Source organism: Electrophorus electricus, chromosome 3 (genome assembly GCF_013358815.1).
Source record: "Electrophorus electricus isolate fEleEle1 chromosome 3, fEleEle1.pri, whole genome shotgun sequence".
Lineage (NCBI taxonomy): Eukaryota > Metazoa > Chordata > Actinopteri > Gymnotiformes > Gymnotidae > Electrophorus > Electrophorus electricus.
The window spans coordinates 20,430,781-20,452,593 of NC_049537.1; the positions used below are offsets into that span (position 1 = coordinate 20,430,781).

At 37.0% G+C, this 21,813-nt stretch overlaps 1 protein-coding gene across 1 annotated transcript; it reads right to left on the reverse strand.

Annotated features, from left to right (window-relative positions):
• Window positions 1-11,628: 11,628 nt before the first annotated feature.
• tdrd15 (tudor domain containing 15) lies at window positions 11,629-20,255 on the reverse strand. Its single transcript, XM_035524615.1, has 5 exons — window positions 20,177-20,255; window positions 14,666-19,195; window positions 13,572-14,596; window positions 13,281-13,306; window positions 11,629-12,165 (listed from the first exon to the last, which is right to left on the reverse strand). The coding sequence occupies exons 1-4, from the start codon at window positions 20,197-20,199 to the stop codon at window positions 13,293-13,295; spliced, it is 5,592 nt and encodes a 1,863-aa protein (XP_035380508.1). The 5' UTR covers window positions 20,200-20,255; the 3' UTR covers window positions 11,629-12,165; window positions 13,281-13,292.
• Between the last annotated feature and the right edge of the window lie 1,558 nt (window positions 20,256-21,813).

The following is a 21,813-nucleotide window of genomic DNA, read 5'->3' on the forward strand; positions in this document are numbered from 1 at the left end:
TTCCAGTACTGAGTAAAATAGCTCAACTGGTTTGGGGTGCAAGTAATTTATGTGCCATCAAAAAATGTAGTACGTTTACATTTTAACTAGTGTTTCTTAAGCACCCCAGCTACAATATAGTTTTAATATTTTGCACCTTGAAGCTCAATAAAACAATATTTGTCCTTTAGGGCCCTAGATAGGGGCATGAAACAATTAATTGAACATTATCTTCTCAAGAATAGCTGTAAAAATTAGAAAGAACAAAACAGAAAGTCCTTTTGCAATCTGCTTCCAAACAGCAGTATCGTTTTGTTCCAATAAGTCAGCTTGCCACAGGTGTGCAGAGTTGAATCCAAGTAAGTCACATGTTGCAAGCACCATTTCCTACAATGATAACTCTTTTGCAAATAGATTTCAGCTTCTGTTCTCTCATACATTTCTGCTTTCTGAATTATCAACATTTTTGGTTTGCTTGTATTAAACAAGCAAACTTGCCTTCCTCTTGCCTCCCTGAGGCACATAAGAGAGTATTATGTGGTGGTGCTAACTATGCAACACAACTGCCATGCTGATGAACCCTGACTGATCAGTTTCAGGGGGGTCAAATCAATCCGCTACACCCAGTGAGGATCTTTCATGGTAGTTTCTTCCCCAGCCTCAGCTTTTCTCAGCTTTCCTGTTCAGGCATTAACATGCACAAGGTGGCCCACTGGCTTTCGCAGAGTTTCCAAAAAACAAACCTCATTTGTGGTTTGAGTGGAATTGGAAATGTTTAATGGCACAGAAGAAGGATCTTCATTGCTCAAATATAGTTCCATCTACAGCATCAGTCACATAAATGCATCTTTTATTATTTACTCATGATGCAGAATTGGTCTATGCATCATGACTTGTGAGGTGTCATTTTACTGAGCTACACCAAACAAACAAGAAGGCAATTTTACTGTATTCATTTTTGCAGCTTTTTAAAATCAAGCACTTAAACACAGCTGCATTTGAACATACGTCCTTGGCTAGTTGACTAATTAGGGCATATAAATCAAGTCATGTTTTGCTCTCCATGAATATGGAAGGTGGTGCAGCATGTCCAGTCAATGCTACTACAGGGAAATCCAGTCACTCTATGCATTATGAGAGGAACCAGCGATGCTTCTCCCATGTCACAGGAGAAAGACGTGATTTAAGTTTCTGGTTTTTGTCTTTGACATGCACCTCATATGTAGACCTGTTTCAATTTTCTACCTTTTTGTATACGTCTCTTTCTCCTTGAACAATTAAACTATCCTTGGCTCACTTCCTCCCCCTGCTGTTGTGTGGTACTCCTTACAGGCCACTGCATTTTCTAAACATTACTCTGTTAAAATCATGTGCTGAGGCTCACAGTAATGAGACTGCATGGAGTGGTTTACAGATTCCAGCCAGAGGACTGTAACCAGGGCAAAGAACATAAATAATAAGCAGAAATCCTTAGGTAATAGTGAACACTTCTAGGGGAAAAGTGGCAAGAATTCAGTAAATCAGGATTGTAAAAACTCAAAATACATAAAAAATATACCTCCCCTCTGGTATGATTATTTAAAAACAGACACTCCTTAAACACTAAACTACATTAAACTAATCCCTCATGTAGCATGGATTAAAAATAAACCCTCATGTATCATAGATTTTTAAGAAACACTTGAGTTCATGAAGAAACCTTGACTATACTGCACACAAATATGTTTCACAAAATAGAAACTAAGTGCTTTTTATGTAAATGTAATTATCCTGGGACTAGCAATACTAGAAATAAATCTACTTTCATTAACATTTGGTCAAAAAAATTATTAATATTGCAATGTAACATTTTTCAGGGATTATAAATTGTCCGAAAGACTGTTGTATTACATCAGCCTAGTTTCTCATAACAGCAGGAACGCACAATGAAATCGTTTATTTCATGAGCCATGGAGCACATTTTAGCCAAAGTTGATTTGGTCTTTGTCTTTATAGCAGTAAAAGTGTTGGTCTGCATTGGTTAACTTGGTTGTATAGGAGAGTTTTGTTTCTACTGCTCAAAGGGTATAAATGTGAAGCATGTGACACATGGTTTTTGGTGGATTTGATCATTCCTGCACCATTGCCCATAGCCTTCACAACATCCACAAAGGGTTGGATTATACTCAGTCCATTCTGCACACATAGCCTTCTCATCTTGGGGATGGACTTTATTCAATCCATCCTTCACCCATGCCCATAGCCTTAGCAGCTTTCACAGGTAACAATTAATATAATAACTCAGATACAGTAGTATTTTCCATTTGAATATTCTCAATATCTATATGATCTTAATGTGTAACCAATTGTGTAGTGAAAGTACCAGGTCCCCGCAGTACATTTTTACTAAGTTAAAACCCTAAATTAAGATAGATAAATGCTTACTCTTTGATATACAGAGCAATAAGGAAATTTATAAAGTTTGTAATGCATTTTCTGATATCCTTTGCTGGGTTGTAAAATAGAGTGTTCTCTTCCCAACATAATTTGTAATTTGTCATTTGCAGTCAGATATACATTTTACATGCTCTAAGCCTTCATTCACATCTATTTCCAGTGATGGTTGTACGCAAGCTGTGTAGAGGTAAATAATACACCTGCAGAAAACTCCGACAAGGGGCTTTGACTACAGTAGCATCATAGTAAAGAATCACATTGAGCTCATTCCCTTATGAGAACAAGAAGAATAGAGACTTACAACAGACTTACAGGAGACTAGCAACCTCTGTTTTTATTTATTTTTATTTTATTTTTATTTCACTTTATTTTATCTTGTTATATTTTATTCCATTGTTGTGTTTGTTCTGTGCTAGTTGTTGCTGCTGTGACACACAAATTTCCCTCGAGATGAGTACAATATTTCTTATTCTTTTACAATAGACTTACAGAAGACTCGCAGTCAGGAGACTAGGGGACTGGCAATCAGTATTCAGTTTCAACATCATCTAAACTATCCTTATGTGTGATGTCGAAATGGCTTTCTTATACTGATACCAGAATGCATGCCTTCCATGCAAAACCTTTAGAGGTACCTTAACAAGAACAGTCATTACAAATCTCTTCCTGGTTCTTAAAGTGTCAGGCTCAGCATAACTCCTTTGTTTTTCTCACTGTCTAACTTAAAGTTCCATGAGGATAGTCTGTATCAGTAGTCATAAATTCTGAAAGTGCAACTTTCACTTTACTTTGTGATTCTAATGTGGGAATAATAACTTTTTTACTGCTTCCAATCTGTGACCAATAGTTCTTTACTATCCCCCAATGCACAACTAATTCCCCCATCCCCCCTTCTCCTTACACACATTCAAATGTGTGACTAGTTGGCATGGCTTTTTCAAATGTATGATTAATTGTTAAGACTATTCTAATGTGTGACTAATCATTTTGATTCCATGATAACTGAGTCTGGATGAATAGGTTAGTCAAATAATAATAGCGAAGGTCCGAACCTAAGTGAGCCAGCAGTTTTTAAAGATTTATTTGCTGATGTCATTATCATGTTCTGCTCTTCTATCTTTAATGTCTTTAAATGAAACCAATCCAGATCAAAAGGAAAGACAACCATCCTTAAAATTTGTATTTAAATGAATGTTTCTTTTAAGATGGCCCGTCATAAACACTTCTAATTTCTAAATTATATTACCCCAGGCCAGTAGGTGCTCTTGTAGTTTACCTGAATTTTTATCTGTTGGATTCCATAGGACCACCCTTCTGCCACATTGATAAATATGTAAGTGCTGTAAATGTGTATCTTTCAGGCTCTATTTTACGATTTGCACTGTCCATGTCTAGCCCAGGCATTTAAATCTGCAGTGTTTCACATAGTAAGGACCTTAACCTCATGTGTAATATTGCCAGCAGCAATTATGCTAACATCCTAGAATCCTGAGAGGAAGCATAACCAAGTACTGTGTGTTACTGTAGAATACCCATAGGCTGTCTGCATTGTGAATACTGTCTGTTACTGGTGAAGCTGGATTTCGTGGTGAGTTTCAGAGAGAATTTTCTCTGTAAGAGCTGAGTGGTTTATACAGTGTTGGCTGCTTGAAAAGTGTGGAAATCCTGAATGGCTTTTTACAAGATGAACAATTTTAGATTCTGTCATTTTCATGTGGTACTCCCTTAGGTAGTCTGCTCACTCACTCACTCACCTAGTCAATTTCTGACTTAGTTGCAAGTACTAATTATTTTAAATGCATGTTATTATTTGCTTCCTAACTCTACAATTAATACTAAGTTTCATAAAAATAATAAGCTTAAAATGTTAGGTCTGTGATTCAAATGCATCATGCTGTTTGATTCAGTAAGCCAACACAGTCTACTTAGACGAACTCAATTGTGAATGAATGAGCAACAAGGAGAATCTTTTTTTTACATCAGTGCCTTGGCTGCAGCCTTAAGACACACCTAGTCAGAAGCAGTGTCAGTTGTTCTCTCATTTTGAGGTAGAGAATTCAAGTGTTTGTGGATTACTCTGCCCACTTGGTGTATAGGATAACCTACGGAAGTGGTATTCCAAACTCATTATCCAAACTCATAAATTTCACATTAATAGACAGTGCTTAGCCTATATGAAACAGGACAAGTTTAAGGTTCTGTCAGCAGAAGAGTGAATGTTAGATATTAGAGACAGTAATGTGTGGTTCTTAAATCTAAGTGTAAAGGACTTTTTTGGGGGTGTCTAAAAAGTGCTAGCCTGAATCTAGATACGCAGATTACTGTCTGTAACATTCCATTTAGTTCTTTATTAAAGTTCTAAACTGATATGGATGTGTGTAGGTGTATATTTATGTTATGTATATTATGTATGTAACTTCTAAAAACCACATTTGCTTCAGTTAGTCTAAACAAACAAAGGCATGTGTATGTGTGTATATATATATATATATATATATATAATATATATATATATATATATATATATATATATATATATATATATATATATATAAGTGCCGTATATATTATTATAACCAAGGCATTGCTACACTAAGGCAATGGGGGAGTTTATTGAGTTGCAGATAGGATTCCCAGTTGCAGACTGCAACCTCTCAGGAAGTCTGACATCAAATGAATGTGAGTGGAGTCAGTATCATTGTCCTTTGGTGATTAGCTTTCACAAGTGTGCACGTGTGATTGGCTGGTCATTTGATTGTCTAGTTGTTAACACAGCAATTAAGTGCACCTGAGAAAATGTCTGTGTTACATGGGAAGGGAAAGAGAACACATGCGGAAGTGATTAATGTGTCACAATGCTGTAAAAAAAATGTAAAAAGAAAATGTCCATGATTCTTGGTATAATTCTTGTCCTTCAATTTGTTTATTTACACAGAGAAAAACAACAAGCCAAGAGCATTATAGACATCAAGTGCTTAGGACAGACACAGTTGGTGTTTATCATATTAGCTAAGATTTAATTAAGATTTATTTTCTTCAGTAGAGGCCTTACAAAAGCTGTACTGAGACAATATGGATCAATTCCAAATATTTTTTTTTAAATGCCAGTAATTAGGACACAAACTGATTGAGTTAAAACCATGTTTAATGCATAATAAGCATAGACATCCAGATTGATATGAAAGAACTATAAGTAAGCTATGCAGGGTCAGAGCTAAGTCATTGGACCAGATGAAAGTGCTTACCCTTACTGTAGAATGTTTCTGAAACCAAGTACAGTTATAAGGAGAACAGCTGGTCCCATACCCATGGCTGTTCTTACCTTTTATTGTGTGTTGATCAGAGCCCAGAAATGATGGTGGGAGTTCATGATCACAGCAGGGGCACACGTATTCTTCTACAGTAAGAGCAAAAATGAGGAAAGTTCAGGTTGGACATGCATATCATTCATGAACATTCATGTGGAATGGCATATATACACTGACTCATAACTCATGATTTTCAGGCATTATGAGTCAGTTTCCTAAATCCAGATTAAACCTAAACCTAGACCAAAAAGAATTTCTAATGATCATTCACCACTAGCATCAGAACATAATCCGAGACTATCTTTAATGCATGTCTGGGAAACTGGTTCTACATCCATTCTTGCATTTCTGTATGCTGGTCATTGAATAATTTAGAGATTTAGAGCATAAGGAAAAGCTAAATGTTTTTAAAAAGAAAGAGGCCTCCAGAGATATTCTGGTATTCACATCAAATAGTTTGAGGGCTTTAGAAATAACTGCTCTCACGATATCACTTCCTTTTTAATTTAAAAAAAATTAATCTTCATTAAAATCCATAATTATGATATTTTGCATTTGTACTACATTAGAAAGTATTTATGCAAATAATGACAACATGAGATTAATTCTTGATCTTGCAGATGTTATTGGAGTAAGGGTTATTGCATTTAATGTGACTTCCTAAAACATCATATTATAGCTTGTCTTACACACTCTGAGCAGTCTGTAACATACTAATCCACAGGAGGTCTTTGCAAGATAAGTATTGTTAGACTCCAACAGTGAAAGAGGAAGTGGAGGATACAGTGGAGAATATTTAATCACCTACAGTGCTTAACTTGGCCTTTAGGTAGTTTTGCATGCCATACATTTCCATTTGTTACGTTACAGATTCTAAGATAAGTCTGCAAAGTTTATTGGTATACTACATTTAAAAACAACTGATGTTGCACCATTGTGCTTTACACAAGATAGAGAGATCCCAAATAACAACAGAAAATAAAATAAAATGGAAAACAAAAGACAACACAAAACACTCACAACACACAGCTTCAGCAATCAAGGACTGGCACATAAATGTCTTCAAGCTTTTCAAGATCATACCAATAGAACAGACATGACTAAGGCTTGATGCTATAAAAAGATATTGATTTGATAATAACGAAAGTACAGCAGTATTTAGTACACAAACATTTGTAACCGAAACAATATGTGACAATATATATACCTAACCCAAATGCAGAATGAAGAGGTTGAGGTATAAATTAAAATACTGCAGAGAAGTTCAGCCTATGGCACATGGGCAGGTTCAGAGAAACATACATAAATTCATGACACTTCCCCTATCAATTTAGATTGCAACACCTGCTGCTTCTTGGGTGCAGTACACATGCTTTTTCTCGAAACTCCAGATGACAAGGAGGGAAATACCAAAGGAGTCATTATAGCTGCTAGCGATGAACTCTTGCAGCAGCTGCTCAATAAACTGGGCAGCGGGCTCATCTCCATGGGTCCTCCTGAGTCGGTAGAAAGATAGCGCCTCCTTGGTCAAATGCCGCTTGACCTCTCCATCTGTCAGTGCAGGCAGACCCTGGGACATGAGCAGATCTCATTTTCCTCTTCATATGAAAGCAACATCAGCTACATCCAGATCAAATGTGTTCACTGAGCAGTGTTCCATAAAAATGCTATGGAGCAGATCAGCGTCTGTTGTGCTTCCCATGCCAGGTCGCCACATGAGGTCTCAAACTTTGTGCCTTATGGATAAGCCAGGTTGCCTAATGAACCAGGCCTTTAAACAGGTCTTCCTGTTTTCTGCTTATTCCTGCAGAAGTAGCCAGATTGGTGAAGATAAGATCAGTAGTCTAATTGAAATAGTAGACTAACTTTTTGGCGCAGTACAATAAAATATTTCCAAATGTCAAGGTTATTCTCACCCTCATCCAGAGGCCATCTAGAGAGGCCAAGGGTGGCCATTCCACATACTCTGTGGTGAAATGGGGTGACACAACTTAGTCATTCTTCAAATCTATTCCAGCATCTGTGTTTAACTGTTGGCCAGTCTTCAATCACACAGCAGCAGGAAAACCCAGATGTCACATATACCATATACCATGGGCACAGAAAGAAAATAGACAAGTATTACTTTTTTATACAAGTATGTGTGATGACTTCAAGTGCAGTGAGGATGTACTTCAATTCAGACTGGTGAGCCAAATCCAGCTGCTATAGATCTGTCATGCCTTCCTGTGCTGGTCTGCTTCAGGGAGCTTATACTGTCCACAGGATTGAGACAGACCACCATGGTTATGGTAGGTGGTACAAATCCTGAATGTTATTTCACAACTCTAGATTTTCCTTGACCTTCACCTTAATGTTATTTTTAATATTTAATATTTTTCATATTTAATATTTTTTAACTATCAATTTGTTGTCCTCTTCTGTCAAACAGCCCAACCACAAACAGGGAAGATGAACTGCTGGTAAATAATCACTACACAATGTCCTGGAGTGAGTCTTCACAGATAATGAAAAAAATATTTTTAAAAAGAGCCTTTGCTTAGAAATGAACAAAAATTTACTGACAGTAGTGCATCACACTAGTGAACTGGTAACAGAGTGCAGCTCTCTGGACCAATTGAGAGTGTAATTGTAAATTGTAAGTGTAATCCATTTTAAACCTTGATATATTTTACTTTACTGTAACAAATGTTGATTATGCCATTAATAAGGCATGGCTAGAAGGTGCCAAACATCCCCACTTTGGACTGGCTAATGCTACAGCTAGCCTGGTTACTTAAGTCTGTGAAAACATTCACTCCATTAATGGAGGTAACTTGTATTTATGGCATGAATTAAACAGTTATTCTGTCAATGCCAGGATTAATCTTTCTAATGCATTAGGTTTGACTTTAAAACTGCCACATGAACATTGCCTGATCTTGTCTTGGAAAATACAAGTTCCATAAAATGACACAATAAAATCCCTTTCACCGGATTAACACTTAGTGTATGAGTCCATCTGGACTTAATACAAGGTCTTATTTCAGTAATAAAGATTATTGCATTGTAGTGTTAAGACAAAAGGCATTAAGACAGATATTGCTTTAACGTTCAGAATATCAAATAATACCCTGAAATCATGAAATTCACTTACTTCTGACTTATTAAGTTCATAGGGGCTGAGGTAGCTCAGTGGTTATGGCACTTGACTTGTAATTGGAATGTTCCTGCTTCAAACTCCACCATGGCCACTGCTGGGACCCTGAGCAAGACCTATTACCCTCAAGTTGTACTCAGTCATAATTATAAGTTGCTTCGGATAAAAGTGTCAGATAAATGTAAATAGGTGTTTTTGTTTCAGTGGTGCTACTGTTAAATATATGGTGAATAATGCAAAAAGAGGTACCTTGTGCAAGTCATCTGCAATAAAGTATACAATATGGGCCTTCAGTTCATAAGGGCACTGAGAGTAAATTAAAACAAAGAAAGAAAGTAACTTGTTTTGTAGTGTGCTGGGCAGTGGGTGACCAATTTATTGACAGACCAATATTTGGCTTTGGCATCAGCCTAAAAATACAAAGATGATGCCCATATTCCAATCATCATCCCAATACAGATAGTGCCATCTGTGTATTTGACAGTGGCTTGAGTAGGATCGTAAAATCTTTGCATTTATATGTGGAAAATAGTGAGAAACCTAAATAAACCTCAGTTGTTGTTCAGCTCAGCGACTGTTGCTGCTAAACTTCGTATACTCAGTGACAAAGATGCTGAAACACAAGTTAATTCGTTCTCAGCTTGACTACTGTAATGACCCTTTTGCTGGCCTTCCTGCTACACTCCAGACTAAATTACAGTATATTTAAAACTCTGCAGCCAGCATCCTTATCCACACCAAAAAAAAAAAAAAAAAAAAACAGCCCACATTATACCCACTCTCTACAAATTACACTAGTTACTGGTCTTTCTTCACATCCAAAAAAAGTTTATTTTAATCATTTTCAAGGCCATTCATGGTTTGGCACCCAGGTACATCACCCAAGTCCTTCACCTTTACACCCAGGTACATCACCCAAGTCCTTCACCTTTACACCCAGGTACATCACCCAAGTCCTTCACCCTTACACCCAGGTACATCACCCAAGTCCTTCACCCTTACACCCAGGTACATCACCCAAGTCCTTCACCCTTACACCCAGGTACATCACCCAAGTCCTTCACCTTTACACCCAGGTACATCACCCAAGTCCTTCACCTTTACACCCAGGTACATCACCCAAGTCCTTCACCCTTACACTTAATTATGTGGTACTGATGTTCTCTTTGGGCCCCGTTCAAGACTGGTCTTCAGGTGCTCACGGGGTATTTAATCTCTCAGAGTGTGTGTCTTGTTTCAGTATCTATTTTTTATTTCACTTTTTTCTCTCCCTGATTGTTCTTGGTGTACTGGTCCAGTGTAATGACCTTAATCTCCATTATATATAGTTTGTGTATAATGGTTTCTATTGTGCTTTACGCTGCAGACCTTTAGTTTGAGAAAGGCACTACATAAAATGAACTATTATTATTTACATCACATAAACTAAATATGTAAATTGCATCACTTTCATTGTTGAATATTTTTGCATTATCTTTCAAAAGCATCCTTAAACTAATGGCTGACAATGACCAACTCTTTTATGCAATTCTTTATTTACAGTCTCTCCATAATTATTTATTCGCTGTTCATCTTAACATGCCACTGGTGCTTAACAAGCCTTGCAAACTTTTGGTATTTTGTTATGCACCCTATACTGTACATCATCCTCAACTATATCTCATTTCTTACCTTGCATTAGGTAATAAGCTCCAAACATTGCTATTCGGGGGTATACTGAGTTCTGAAGTATGTAGCATGTTAAAATTTCATATCCTCTAATGGATCACTGACTACGTTTCAAACTGCCTCTGGAAGCAAAATCAGTATAAGAACCATGTCAGGAGCTTCCTGCAATGAATTTCCAAGCAGCTGCACACAAACCTAAGCTCACTAAGCACAATGCCGTGTGTCAGCTAGAGTGGAGTAAAGCATGCTGCTACTGGATTCTAAAGCAGTGGAAATGTGTTCCCCAGGGTGATAAATCACTCTTCACTATCTGGCAATGATGGATGAATCAGGTTAAGTGGAAGCCAGAACACCACCTACCAGAAAACATTGTCAACATTAGTGCTTCATGACCAGGACACAGCCCTGTCCACTGAACACATTTGGGATGAATAGAAGCATCGATTGTAAATCAGGCTTTCACCCAACATCCATGCCTAACCTCACACATGATCTTTTCACTGAGTGGCCACAAATCCCCACAGACACATTGCAAAATTTTATGGAAAATTATGATTTCAAAGGGGAAGCCTACTCCATATTTAATGCTCATGATTTCATAATAGAATGTTTAACAAGTTTATGTAGATGTGATTAAAATGTGACATTTTACTTATAAAAGTGACAAGCTCATTCAAGAAATGCATTACCCCATTAGTGTAGTATAACTGCTGACATTTTCAAAGTAGTACAGAAGAATTAGGACGGTGTTAAATCCAAACTGACAAAATAATACAACAGAATTCTATAGTAATGCATGTGGAATGGGCCTATAAAACACCAGCTTACTCATATTTACAAATAAAAAAAGATAAAATGCATTTTTGGTTTTAGTTTCATATGGAAGGAGATAACTAGTCTTTTGTTGGAATGTTTTATATCCGTTACTAAATTCTTATCCAATATAAGTAGGCGTTCAGTAGCAGTTTGTTGTATATTTCTTTAAAAAAGATTTACTACTAAATAAAACACAGTAGCTCACACTCAGGACATATTTATTTACCCAATTATACATCTTTCATACATAAACTTAAAATTTGTCTGGATAAATAATTTACGCAAATGGTAACTCTAAAATAATATTATTCTGAAATATTTTCATTCCAAAGTTTCTTTGAACAAAAATTAAGAAACAGAACTGAACACACAAATTCAATTAGCTCAAACATGCAGTTTTGGAACAATTTAACACCTCTAATGAGTACTTATATGATACCAGAAAGTGAAGATAAAATCTCTTCTGCATGACTTGAAAATCACAAAAATATCAATGCAACATAACAAAATGATGCAATTTTACTACACATTCAAATCCATCAGGTCATTTAGTTTCTTTCTAACTGTTGTTGACTTCTCTCAACTCTATAGGCTTAAAATTATTTTTTCATTATCATCTGTAAAGCAAAACCACAGCTGCAATTTATTTACTGCAACGACTGTATTTAAAAAAACATTTTCATATTCATCAAATACTAATATCCAAAATAAAAGAAATGAATTACCAAAATCAAAATGTCACTCAGTAGCAGTTTTGGACTTGATAAACAGTTCCGTTCCACTGATGCTTCCACTCCCCTGATACTGTGTCAATACGTGCTGAAATAAATAAGATTCATGAATCAATGCTAAATACTGTCAGCAGCAATGTTTTGGAATTTACCAGACACTTTTATCCAAAGCAACGTACAAGTGCGAGTGAGTACACTTTGAGAAATTGAGGGTCATGGGCTTTGCTCAAGGGCCCAACAGTGGTAGCTTGGCAGTGCTGGGGCTTGAACCAGCAACCTTCTGATTGAAAACATAATTACTAGTACACAGAATTAGAAGTATATTTAAAAATATTTTAAACTGACTGCTACAAATTAACTAAGTAAAGGAAAAAAATATTCTCTAATGAAACAACTGCAGGCTATACAAGTATAGAAAAGCTTATGACAAATAGGCACACAATTTTAAGGATTACAACTTGCTCAATAACAATACTTCCTCCATCTGAAAAATTGATTTAAACAATACATATATTACAAACTTTTTTTTTTCTTTAAAAAGGATAAAGGCAAAATCATGTTACCTAAATGTTCCACTTAACTCAAATATAGTTGATAAGCCAGCCAGGACATGCTTGGTATCTAATTTTTTATTCTTAAGAGCTCTGAGCCATCAAGTAATAGAAGCTTATGGTCACCATTTAGTAAACTGAAAGCTGAAATCAATTTCATAAAAACAAATGCTGCTTCATTAAGAATTATTAAATGGGACAAGTATTTACTTAGAGTTTTACATATATTTATCAAATATGAACTATTATCATCCAAATTACTCCAAACTTAAGTACTATTCTGCAACAAACTCTAAAGCTTGTGATGTTTTTTGACATGCAGTTTAAATAATTTTATATAACTGCAATGGGCCATCATGAGCTTTCATTATTTGTTAATTATATTGTATAGCTATAACTACATAGTTACAGTGCAAAACTGGAGAAGTACATTTTGATATCAAGTATGTTTTGTTTGTTTGATCAACTGACTTTAAATTATGCACAAGAATCTGCTTTTATCAACTCATTGCCCCACATTGAAAGCTTAGTGTGTAATTAAAATATTACTGACAATGGCAAATATTTGCAAAGAACTTCAGAAGGTGGAGGAATTTTATACATTGAACGTTTTAGTCATTTATTAAATTAGTAAATGTATATTTATACTCACAACCCACATCTTTCACATCAGCACACCTGCAAAAATAGCAGAGTAAACTATTTATGACAAGCAGTAAGAACTGTAGGAACATAAAAAAATCTGAGAATAATCAGAGAATTATAAAACCACCAGTTATGTTTGATATAATCTTTAAATGAAATGAATGTTTTGAGTATGTTATAGTTTGGTAAACTGTGCTATATCAAAGGTTTCTTGATCTCAAATTTATATTAAATTAATGTTACATATGGTAATGTAATATTACTCATATTAGGAAATGCTAGATTATAAGGAACTTACACTGTCTTAAGCCAGATACTGGGTCATAATTTGTCTTCTGCCCAGGTCCATGATAGTCACAACTTTTAGTGAAAAAGACTTCAGCCTCTCTCTGTCTGCTACTGCCTTGAAAATTTTCTTCAGTGGACCTGAATGCATTCTCACTTGACAACATTTCTTCCAAAGTCCCATATTGCATCTTCATGCTTTTTGACTGTACTTCATGTTTGCCTGACGCAGATTCAGAAACATTATGCATGATTTGCTGAGATAGTGTTTTACCATCTGGGCTTTGTTGAAATGGGATTCCAAACACATTGTCTATGTAACACGCATGACCAGCATCAACCAACTGTTTGGCAATACTGCTGTCTTCTATGTCAACATCCACCTCCCAGTGTGTCTCTGAAACATACTGCCTGAAGTGTATTTGAAGATTTTTCTGACACATATGTTCTTGGAAAAAAACAACTGCATTGTCAGACCACTGCATAGCACCAGCAGGCTTGATTCCCCTCAACATGCAAGGGTAAATGATCTTTGGTAGTCCTGCAAGGTCTGTAGGAAGTCTTTTAAGCCTGTGGATATCTTGCCTTAGAAACCATGCATAATGACCATAATCAACCAGATTTATGATCACTGTTGTGTCATCACACTGGACTATCTCTGCCCTGCACCATTTTTTCTTCTCATTAGACTTTACCAAGCAACTTGCGCCAGGAATCAGATGAGTCTCTGGCAACAGAGAGAACACTTCTGATGGTTCCTCAAGGAGGTTTGACACAGCATTCATGAGAAGAAGCAACTCCTCAAGAACAACGTAAAACTCAAAAGGTGTGGTGATTGCAGCTGCAAATCCTGAATATTCAAAATCCACTTTAACAGGTGCAAAGAACATATGCTGTGCCAGATCCTCTTTGTCTATGGGCTTCTCTAGGTAAGTGGATACTAAGGCTGGCTGATCTACAACTGACTGATATTCTCTTACTCTGACATCTTCTTCATAGCTATTGCATAACATACTCTGATATCTTTTTGCCAAATCCCTGATATTACCTGGTAGGTCAGAGTTCTTTTCTGGTTCACTCTTAGCGTCATTTTGTTTCTGTCTATGCTGGCTTTTGTAGGCATACCCAAGTTTTCTGTGTCTCTCTAAAATGTGCATACATGTTGGGGATATCATTCCTTGCCCTTTTTCCATTGATTTCTGCAGATCCGCCTTGCTTTTTTTGATCCCAATTTCAAGTGCACATTCTTGTGAGTTTGCTTCAGTCCCTTCTTTCAAAATTAATTTAGATTCATTCTTTTCACAGATAGACAAGAGGGGAATATGGCTATGCATCTCATCTTTAGTTTCTGTTACAGCTGCATATAGCTCTTGGCTTGACGTGGCCTGTCCTGAACATGGAATGTGAACTTTTGCACAATCTGCAGCTTTTCTTAACTTATGCAAAGTGTCAACAATTTCAACACTCACCTCCCATGCATTGCCAAGATTTTGTATAAACTCAATCATCAGAGGTGTGCCATGTCTTTCCTTGATAAAGGTTTCAACATCTTCAGAAGATTGAGATTTTGACAATGTGCAGAGGATGCTTAATCTAGTCTGAGACAGAAACCTGCCTGTTAGAGGATGAATTTTCTTCCTATCAACAGTTGCTGTGTTTCCATAATCAACAAATTCAACTGTGAGGATATCACTGGCAGAAACATTAGTGACAACGGCTCTGTATAAAGTCTGATCTGCTTCATACTCTGCTGCAACAAGATCACCTACATTAACTTCTGAAGTAATACTTTTCATATTTTTTTTGAACAGCTTGCTATTCAGTTCTTCCCCCATTTTAAGTATGCTGGGTTCATCATTTTCCATTTGGATGAAGAAGCCATCAACAGAGTTACTATGTGAAATTAATCCCACACATCTAAAACCTGGACTTATTTTGGTATTTGGCAGATCACTAATTTTTGGCAACAACGTAGGGGTATGTGTATTGAAACTGCATGGAGTGCTAAGGTTAGCACCTTTCGCAATCCCTTTGACTTGTCCTCTGAACTTCAGTTTGTTTTTTTCTTTGCCATCATGTTTTGAGCCAGTACTGTTTGGCCTGTGAGATGCAAATTTTAATTTTGGAGGTTTTGTCTGGTAAATTTGTCTGCACATGTCACCTTTCTCCTTGTTCTTTGATTTGTTTTCTGCTGAAGACACATTTGTGACTTGTTTGCAGCATTCACTAGGTTTTCTGATATAATTTCTTTCCTTTTGTTTATGAAGTGCAAAAAGTTCTTTGACCTTCTCATTGATGTGCATGTTTCCATCAAAAATGTCACAAATGAAATGTCCTCTGTTGTCTTTTCCTACAAACCTTGCCTGAAGTGCCCTATTTAGAATGGTCTTCTCAAGCCATGCATTAACTTCTGGCAAATGTTCCTCCTCTTGAATATTTGACAGGCTACACTTTAAAGCTTGCATGGGTGTCAACAGTAAATCAGCAGCCTTTCTGGGGATGGGTAACACATTTCTTTTTTCAGCAATCTGCTTGTTTCCATAATCTACAAAGAATACATTCAAGTGTAAATTGGACTGTGCAGGCCGAACATATGACCTGTACCAATTACTGTCAACAAAATATTTGGCTAAACAAACAGTGCCTGTGTTTGCCTCACAAGTCTGACTCAATAGTTCTCCACTTTCTTTAGTAGCTCTTTCCATTAGCTCCTCAATGGCCTCACTATTTCTGTCCAACTGGAAATAGATTTCCCAAGGACTGACAATGTGAGTAGAATACACCAACTCTTCACTTCCAATGCTAATGTTGAATGAAGAATAAACAAAAGAGCAAGGATAAGCAGATGGAACCAGTTGCCTTGGATTTTGGATTTTGACAGCAACACCATGTTCAACAAGATGCACAGAGGCTTGATGATTAGGTGTGTACAGGTCAACCACATTGCAAAGGCCTTTATTTGCCACACAGAGCTGAGAATAGACTTTGCATGTGAGATTAGGTGAAACTCCAGAAACAAAATGCTTCAATAATGTACATGCTTTTTCAGACCAGAATCTTTCTCCAACTGGTTCAATTAGGTTGTACAAGCTGCATCTGAATGCTTGCCCTTCAAGCTCAAGAAAGCTTGGCATTAGTGCTCGAAGGTGTTGTAGCCTTGCTTTCACAACCATGCCGTAGTCAACTAAGAACACCTTAACCTCTTCATTTTTTACTCCAAGAGTGCATCCCCTATACCATCTATTGTCCTGCTCAAACTTGATAGCACAACATTTGCTTTGTGGCTGTAACTTAGGGCTGCATGTTTGGTAAAAAGCTTGCATGTTTTCCATTAATCTGTCTAAGTCACCTTTTTGTTTCTTGTTCTGACACCAGAACTCTGAAGGAGAACTGACATATGAGCACTGAACACTTATTTCAAATCCAGGCTGAAGTTTTGGCTGTCTGAAAAGATCTGCAGCATTGGTTGTGGATTCTGGAGACTCAAAGTGGGCTCCCTTTGTTACGACAGTCTCCTGCGCATGCAAATCTTCTTTCTTTGTTCCTTTGCCAGAGTGTTTTTGTGACAGCCCCTCAGGGGAATATTCAGCAAACTGCCCTTGTCCACATTTCTTTCTGTCCATTTTGTTTTCTGTCCATTTTGCAGATGAGATTGTGAGATTGCCCCTCCAATATTCTGCCATATTTGCTCTGGTCATAAGGGCTGTAATGCTCTCACTTTTTTCAGTCTGTCTCTCATAAAGCTCCACAACAAAAGTGCCCTTCCATTTGTGAATGACTTGAACCAGGAATGCTTTATTCAATGTGGCTTTCTTAAAGAACTCAGTTGCTGCCTTTTGCCAGACATCTTCCAATGGAGTAACATTAGCCAAAGAACAATTGAAAGCAAACTCTGGTTCCACAGCAAATTGCCTAGGTAGTTTCTTTATCAACATGCTTGGCACCTTTTCTGTGTTCCCAAAGTCAATAAAAAACACCTCAGCACCATTCTCAAAAACGTCCACAACAAGAGCTCTGTAATAGTGCATGTCTTTTTCATACATTGCACAGCAAAATACACCAGGCACTGGATCCTCAAGAATTTCCTGATTCAGTTGTAATCCACTGAAGTGATCAGACAATTTTTTCATCATTTCCTCAAAATTGTTATTGCGCTCTGCTGTTCTAATCCAGAAATCATTTGGACTCTGGACATGCTCTACATAACCCTCAAAAACAGAACCTTGCTGAATGTCTTCAAAGGGGATAGAATCTTTTGGAGTTTCTACTTTTTTTGTTTCATTTGTGTCGCACCTTATAAAGCGACTCAAGATATGCTCACTCTTAAGAATACCACAGTTTTCCAGTTCATCAATATCTTTGGACTGCAGTGTTTTGATATGTACATACCCCTCAACACTGTTAAGAGTGACTAAATAAACATTGTCCTCTTTGTTTAAGTCATCAACTGTAACTTCTAGCTCCTTGCCTAGTAATCCATTTTTGAGGATCTGCAGTTGCTGGCACTTTGTCTCTTCATCTTTATCACTTAAGCAAGAAAGTGAACATGGAAAAGCCATGATGGGGGTCTGCAGGAAATTCGATGGTAGTTGAAGAATGTTTTCAACTTTTACAGATTCACAATATCCATAGTCAACAAACACAACTCTGACTTGGGAGTTGACAGGCAGACACTGCACAAAACCTCTGTGCCACTTCTCATCTTTACCCTTGATTGCACAGAGTAAGCCCAAATTTTCAACTAGCTTATCCTTGTAGCTACTACTCCTTAACTCACATGCAAGTGCCAGTTTTTCTGACATTTCTCTCAGGTCATTTGCTACTGATGAAAGCTGACAGTGAAATAGCCCATTGTTCACTGCAGCTGTTATTTTGGCTCTTTCCTTCTGTCCAACAATAAGCTTTGGACCAGTGAGTGAAAGAATGTTCTCAAAGCTCCGTAAACGTGAGGGTCTGAAGGAAATTTCTTGTACAATTTGCTTCTCAATGATCAAATCTGGGACAGATGCAATGCTTTGTTGAATAGGCACTCCAATCAACATTTCCACCAGTAACAGAAATGTGTCTGTATCCACATGTTTGCCCAAGTTAAGTCTTAGCAAATCTTTAGTTATTTCTGGTACTTCAAGTATGAAGACTTTGTATGGAAGAAGAGCATGAATATATCCTTTGATATGACTGCCTATCAAAGAAAAGAAATACTTTTCTGATAATTTGTCCCAACATTCCTGAATTGGCAGCACATTTGCAAAAAACCCACACACGATCTTGGGAGGAAGCATGAGCAAGGCTTCAGAAACTGCAGCTAAGTGGTTGGGGCCAACAGTAAGAATATTACCATGATCGAGCAGGAACACATCTGACAAACCTCTCTGTTTGTTCTGAACTCTTCCTCTGTACCAGCGACTGGACAGGAGGTCTTCCACCAGACAGAATTCTCCAACTTCCAAAGACACCTTTGTTTTTTGGGCATTCTGAATTTCCACTTGAAGAATGTTGTAGTCCAATTCACAGACAGTAACATATTGACCTTGAAAGTGTACCAATGTGTCTCCAGGATTGCAGTCAACATGCATTAACTTTAGGTCCACTGGCCAGAGTGCATGTGGAGCAAGATGCTTTGTCGCTTCCTTTGACCTAAAAGAACAATTAACTACCTTAGTAAACTAAGTTAAAACAGGAATAGCCTACATGTTTTTGTATGCAGCAGTGTAAAACGTGTTAATGGAATAATTTTTTAAACGTTATAGTAAAATAAAATGACTCATTTATCTAGCACTTAGTTTATAAAAGGTGGCATGAAAAAAATAAATAGGAACAAATGTCATGCCAAAATAGGTTATACAACATTTTCATTAGTGTAATCAATGACTAATCACTCACTGTAATAAAATATTCATCTATGCCTATATTAGCAACATACTGCTACTTAACGCTAATTAAATTCTAGATATGCAATTATTTAAGGGTAGTTGGTTCACTATCGTGATGTCTATGAGGATGATGGTACCGACCAACTCTACTAACTAGAGCTAGCTAGCTCGCGTTTTATATTGTCCAGCTAAGACACCTGCAATGTCGCTGACCAAACCTCTCCAAAATTACTTACATATTTACAGCCCAAAATCTACGGAGAATTAACTGTTAAATATTGATAGCTATGCATTTCTGTAGTTATATGCAAACATACCTTAGCAAATGCAGAATAAGTAGCTGTGCACAAAAAAATTAACAGTGTAAATATTAAAATATTGCACATTAGGCTTCACTGTAGGCGGTCCACTTTCTTTGAAAGTTCGAATCATGAACGACGCCAGCATTTTTGATTCTGGGTTTCATCTTTAACAAATTCCATTACAGGCAATTTAAGATAAATTGTCTGTCAGATGAGTCGTGATTGAAATTTTGAGAAAGGTGGTTTTATTAAATTGAAAAAAATAAGGATTATTTAGCATTCTCAAGGTAAACGTAAGTCAAACATATATTCCTAGCTAGCTAACAAGTTGCGTACACTCATATTAACAGGCTCACAAAAAATGAGCTTGATGTACAGTACTAACCTTAAACATCGTAAACAAATTTGAGAACCTTGACGGTTACACAGAAACAGGCCCTCACCTCTCCATTTGACTCCGATCCATCTGAATCCAGCTAGTCAACTAGCTACTTACGGACACTGCTCTGTAGAGCATCTTCCTGCAAATGACCACACAAAACTGCTTTCAACAGCTTTCATTACCTTGGCTCTCACTCGCGCTTCGTAACCTGACAAACAAAATACAGAATAATGCATTTCCGAGAACACTAAACTCATGTAGCTACTATCTTACTAATGCTGACAAATAAATATCATTAAGGTTACACAAGGATGAAGCCGACAACTAGGCATCCTGAATCCCAGCATCTTGCTTGGCACGCGTTCGTAAAACGTAGTTAGCTATGCTAGCGTTAGTTGGTCTACGTAGCTAGCTAGCAAGCAAACTTAAAGTGCCGTATTTTTGAGTGCCTTACAGATAACTCTTAAGAATGTTTGCGTTCTCAGTTGCGCTGGGAGCAAAAGTACAAGTAGCTAGCGAGCTAGTTTATTTTTGCAAGCATTCGAACTTAGTCAATTAAGCTAGCTAATTAACCTGCTAGCTAACCAGCCAAAAAGCTAATTGAAGCATCATTTAGCAAAACATCGAGGACTTCGGATAGTGTGTAAAGGACACGTGGTTTTACACCATATTGTTTCAAATGCACTGTGACAAACAGCTCGTCTTTTAAAGCATCCGCGTTATATTCTAATACAAGATTGCTTCATTGTTTATTTTATACCTTAACAAGACTTTCGCCATATGTACGCTTGTGCCGTAAATTGCGGCACTGATTAATGTGAATCAAAGAACGCCCACTTTTTGTTATGTTTAATCCGGTTTTATCGCTTGAAAAAGGGTACGTGTCAAAGAACGCCCACTTTTTTGTATGTTTAAAATCCCTTCTTATCGCTTGAAAAAAAAGCGTATAAGTGTCTTCTACTGTATTAATATGAAATACTCCACCGTATGCCGAAAAAAGCAAGCAAACATAATATTTAACCAGGGTAACCATGGAGGCTCTCCAGTCCTCTAGCATCAGTAATCTAACCTGCAGGGCTGCCCACAGGCAAGTCACTAGACACAGTAACATGGGCTCTCAACAAACCTAATGGATAATCACGTTTATGTTAATTTCCATGTTTAGGTTAAATAAAACACAGCATTTTCTGTAAATCCCATTGCAATAAGATATACACTATTATGGTTATAACAACCTATGGAGAAAATTGAGACTACAAAGGGATGGCTCTGGATGGGGCTGTGGTCAAGCTAAAAGGCCCATGCACCAGACTTCAAGGAGATGATGGCCCTCGGGTTAATCATTAATACACAGAATCTACTGCCAGTCTTCTGTAAATAAGATAAATGCCCCAAGGCACTCACCCCTGTGATGTACCATTTCAGACACAGCACAGCTTTAATTAAGACTGCAAGGTATTACCTGTTTCAGTGGATTCATGTTAGGACATGGAAAACGTGTTTCTTTGAGAAATTTTGTTTGAATGAGCAAAGAGAAGAAACTACTTGTTTGCATATTTTATTGTCTTTTCAGTGTTTGTTGTTGTTTTAAAAGAAGATTCATATAGAACCTGGGATGTGTATCATTACAAAACTGGATCTATGCTTCAGCTTTGGATGACAGTGTATTCATTTTTTACGTGTTAATATTTCTAGGTG

What these genes read in the sequence shown, in the direction of transcription:
- tdrd15 (XM_035524615.1), bottom strand. Translation starts at nt 20,199, where the DNA reads ATGGATCGGAGTCAAATGGAGAG. An exon ending in GATCGGAGTCAAATGGAGAG is followed by an intron (nt 19,196 to 20,176) that starts GTGAGGGCCTGT and finishes TTGTTCTTTTAG; the next exon opens with GTCAAAGGAAGCGACAAAGC. An exon ending in GGGTATGCCTACAAAAGCCA is followed by an intron (nt 14,597 to 14,665) that starts GCATAGACAGAA and finishes AGGTAATATCAG; the next exon opens with GGATTTGGCAAAAAGATATC.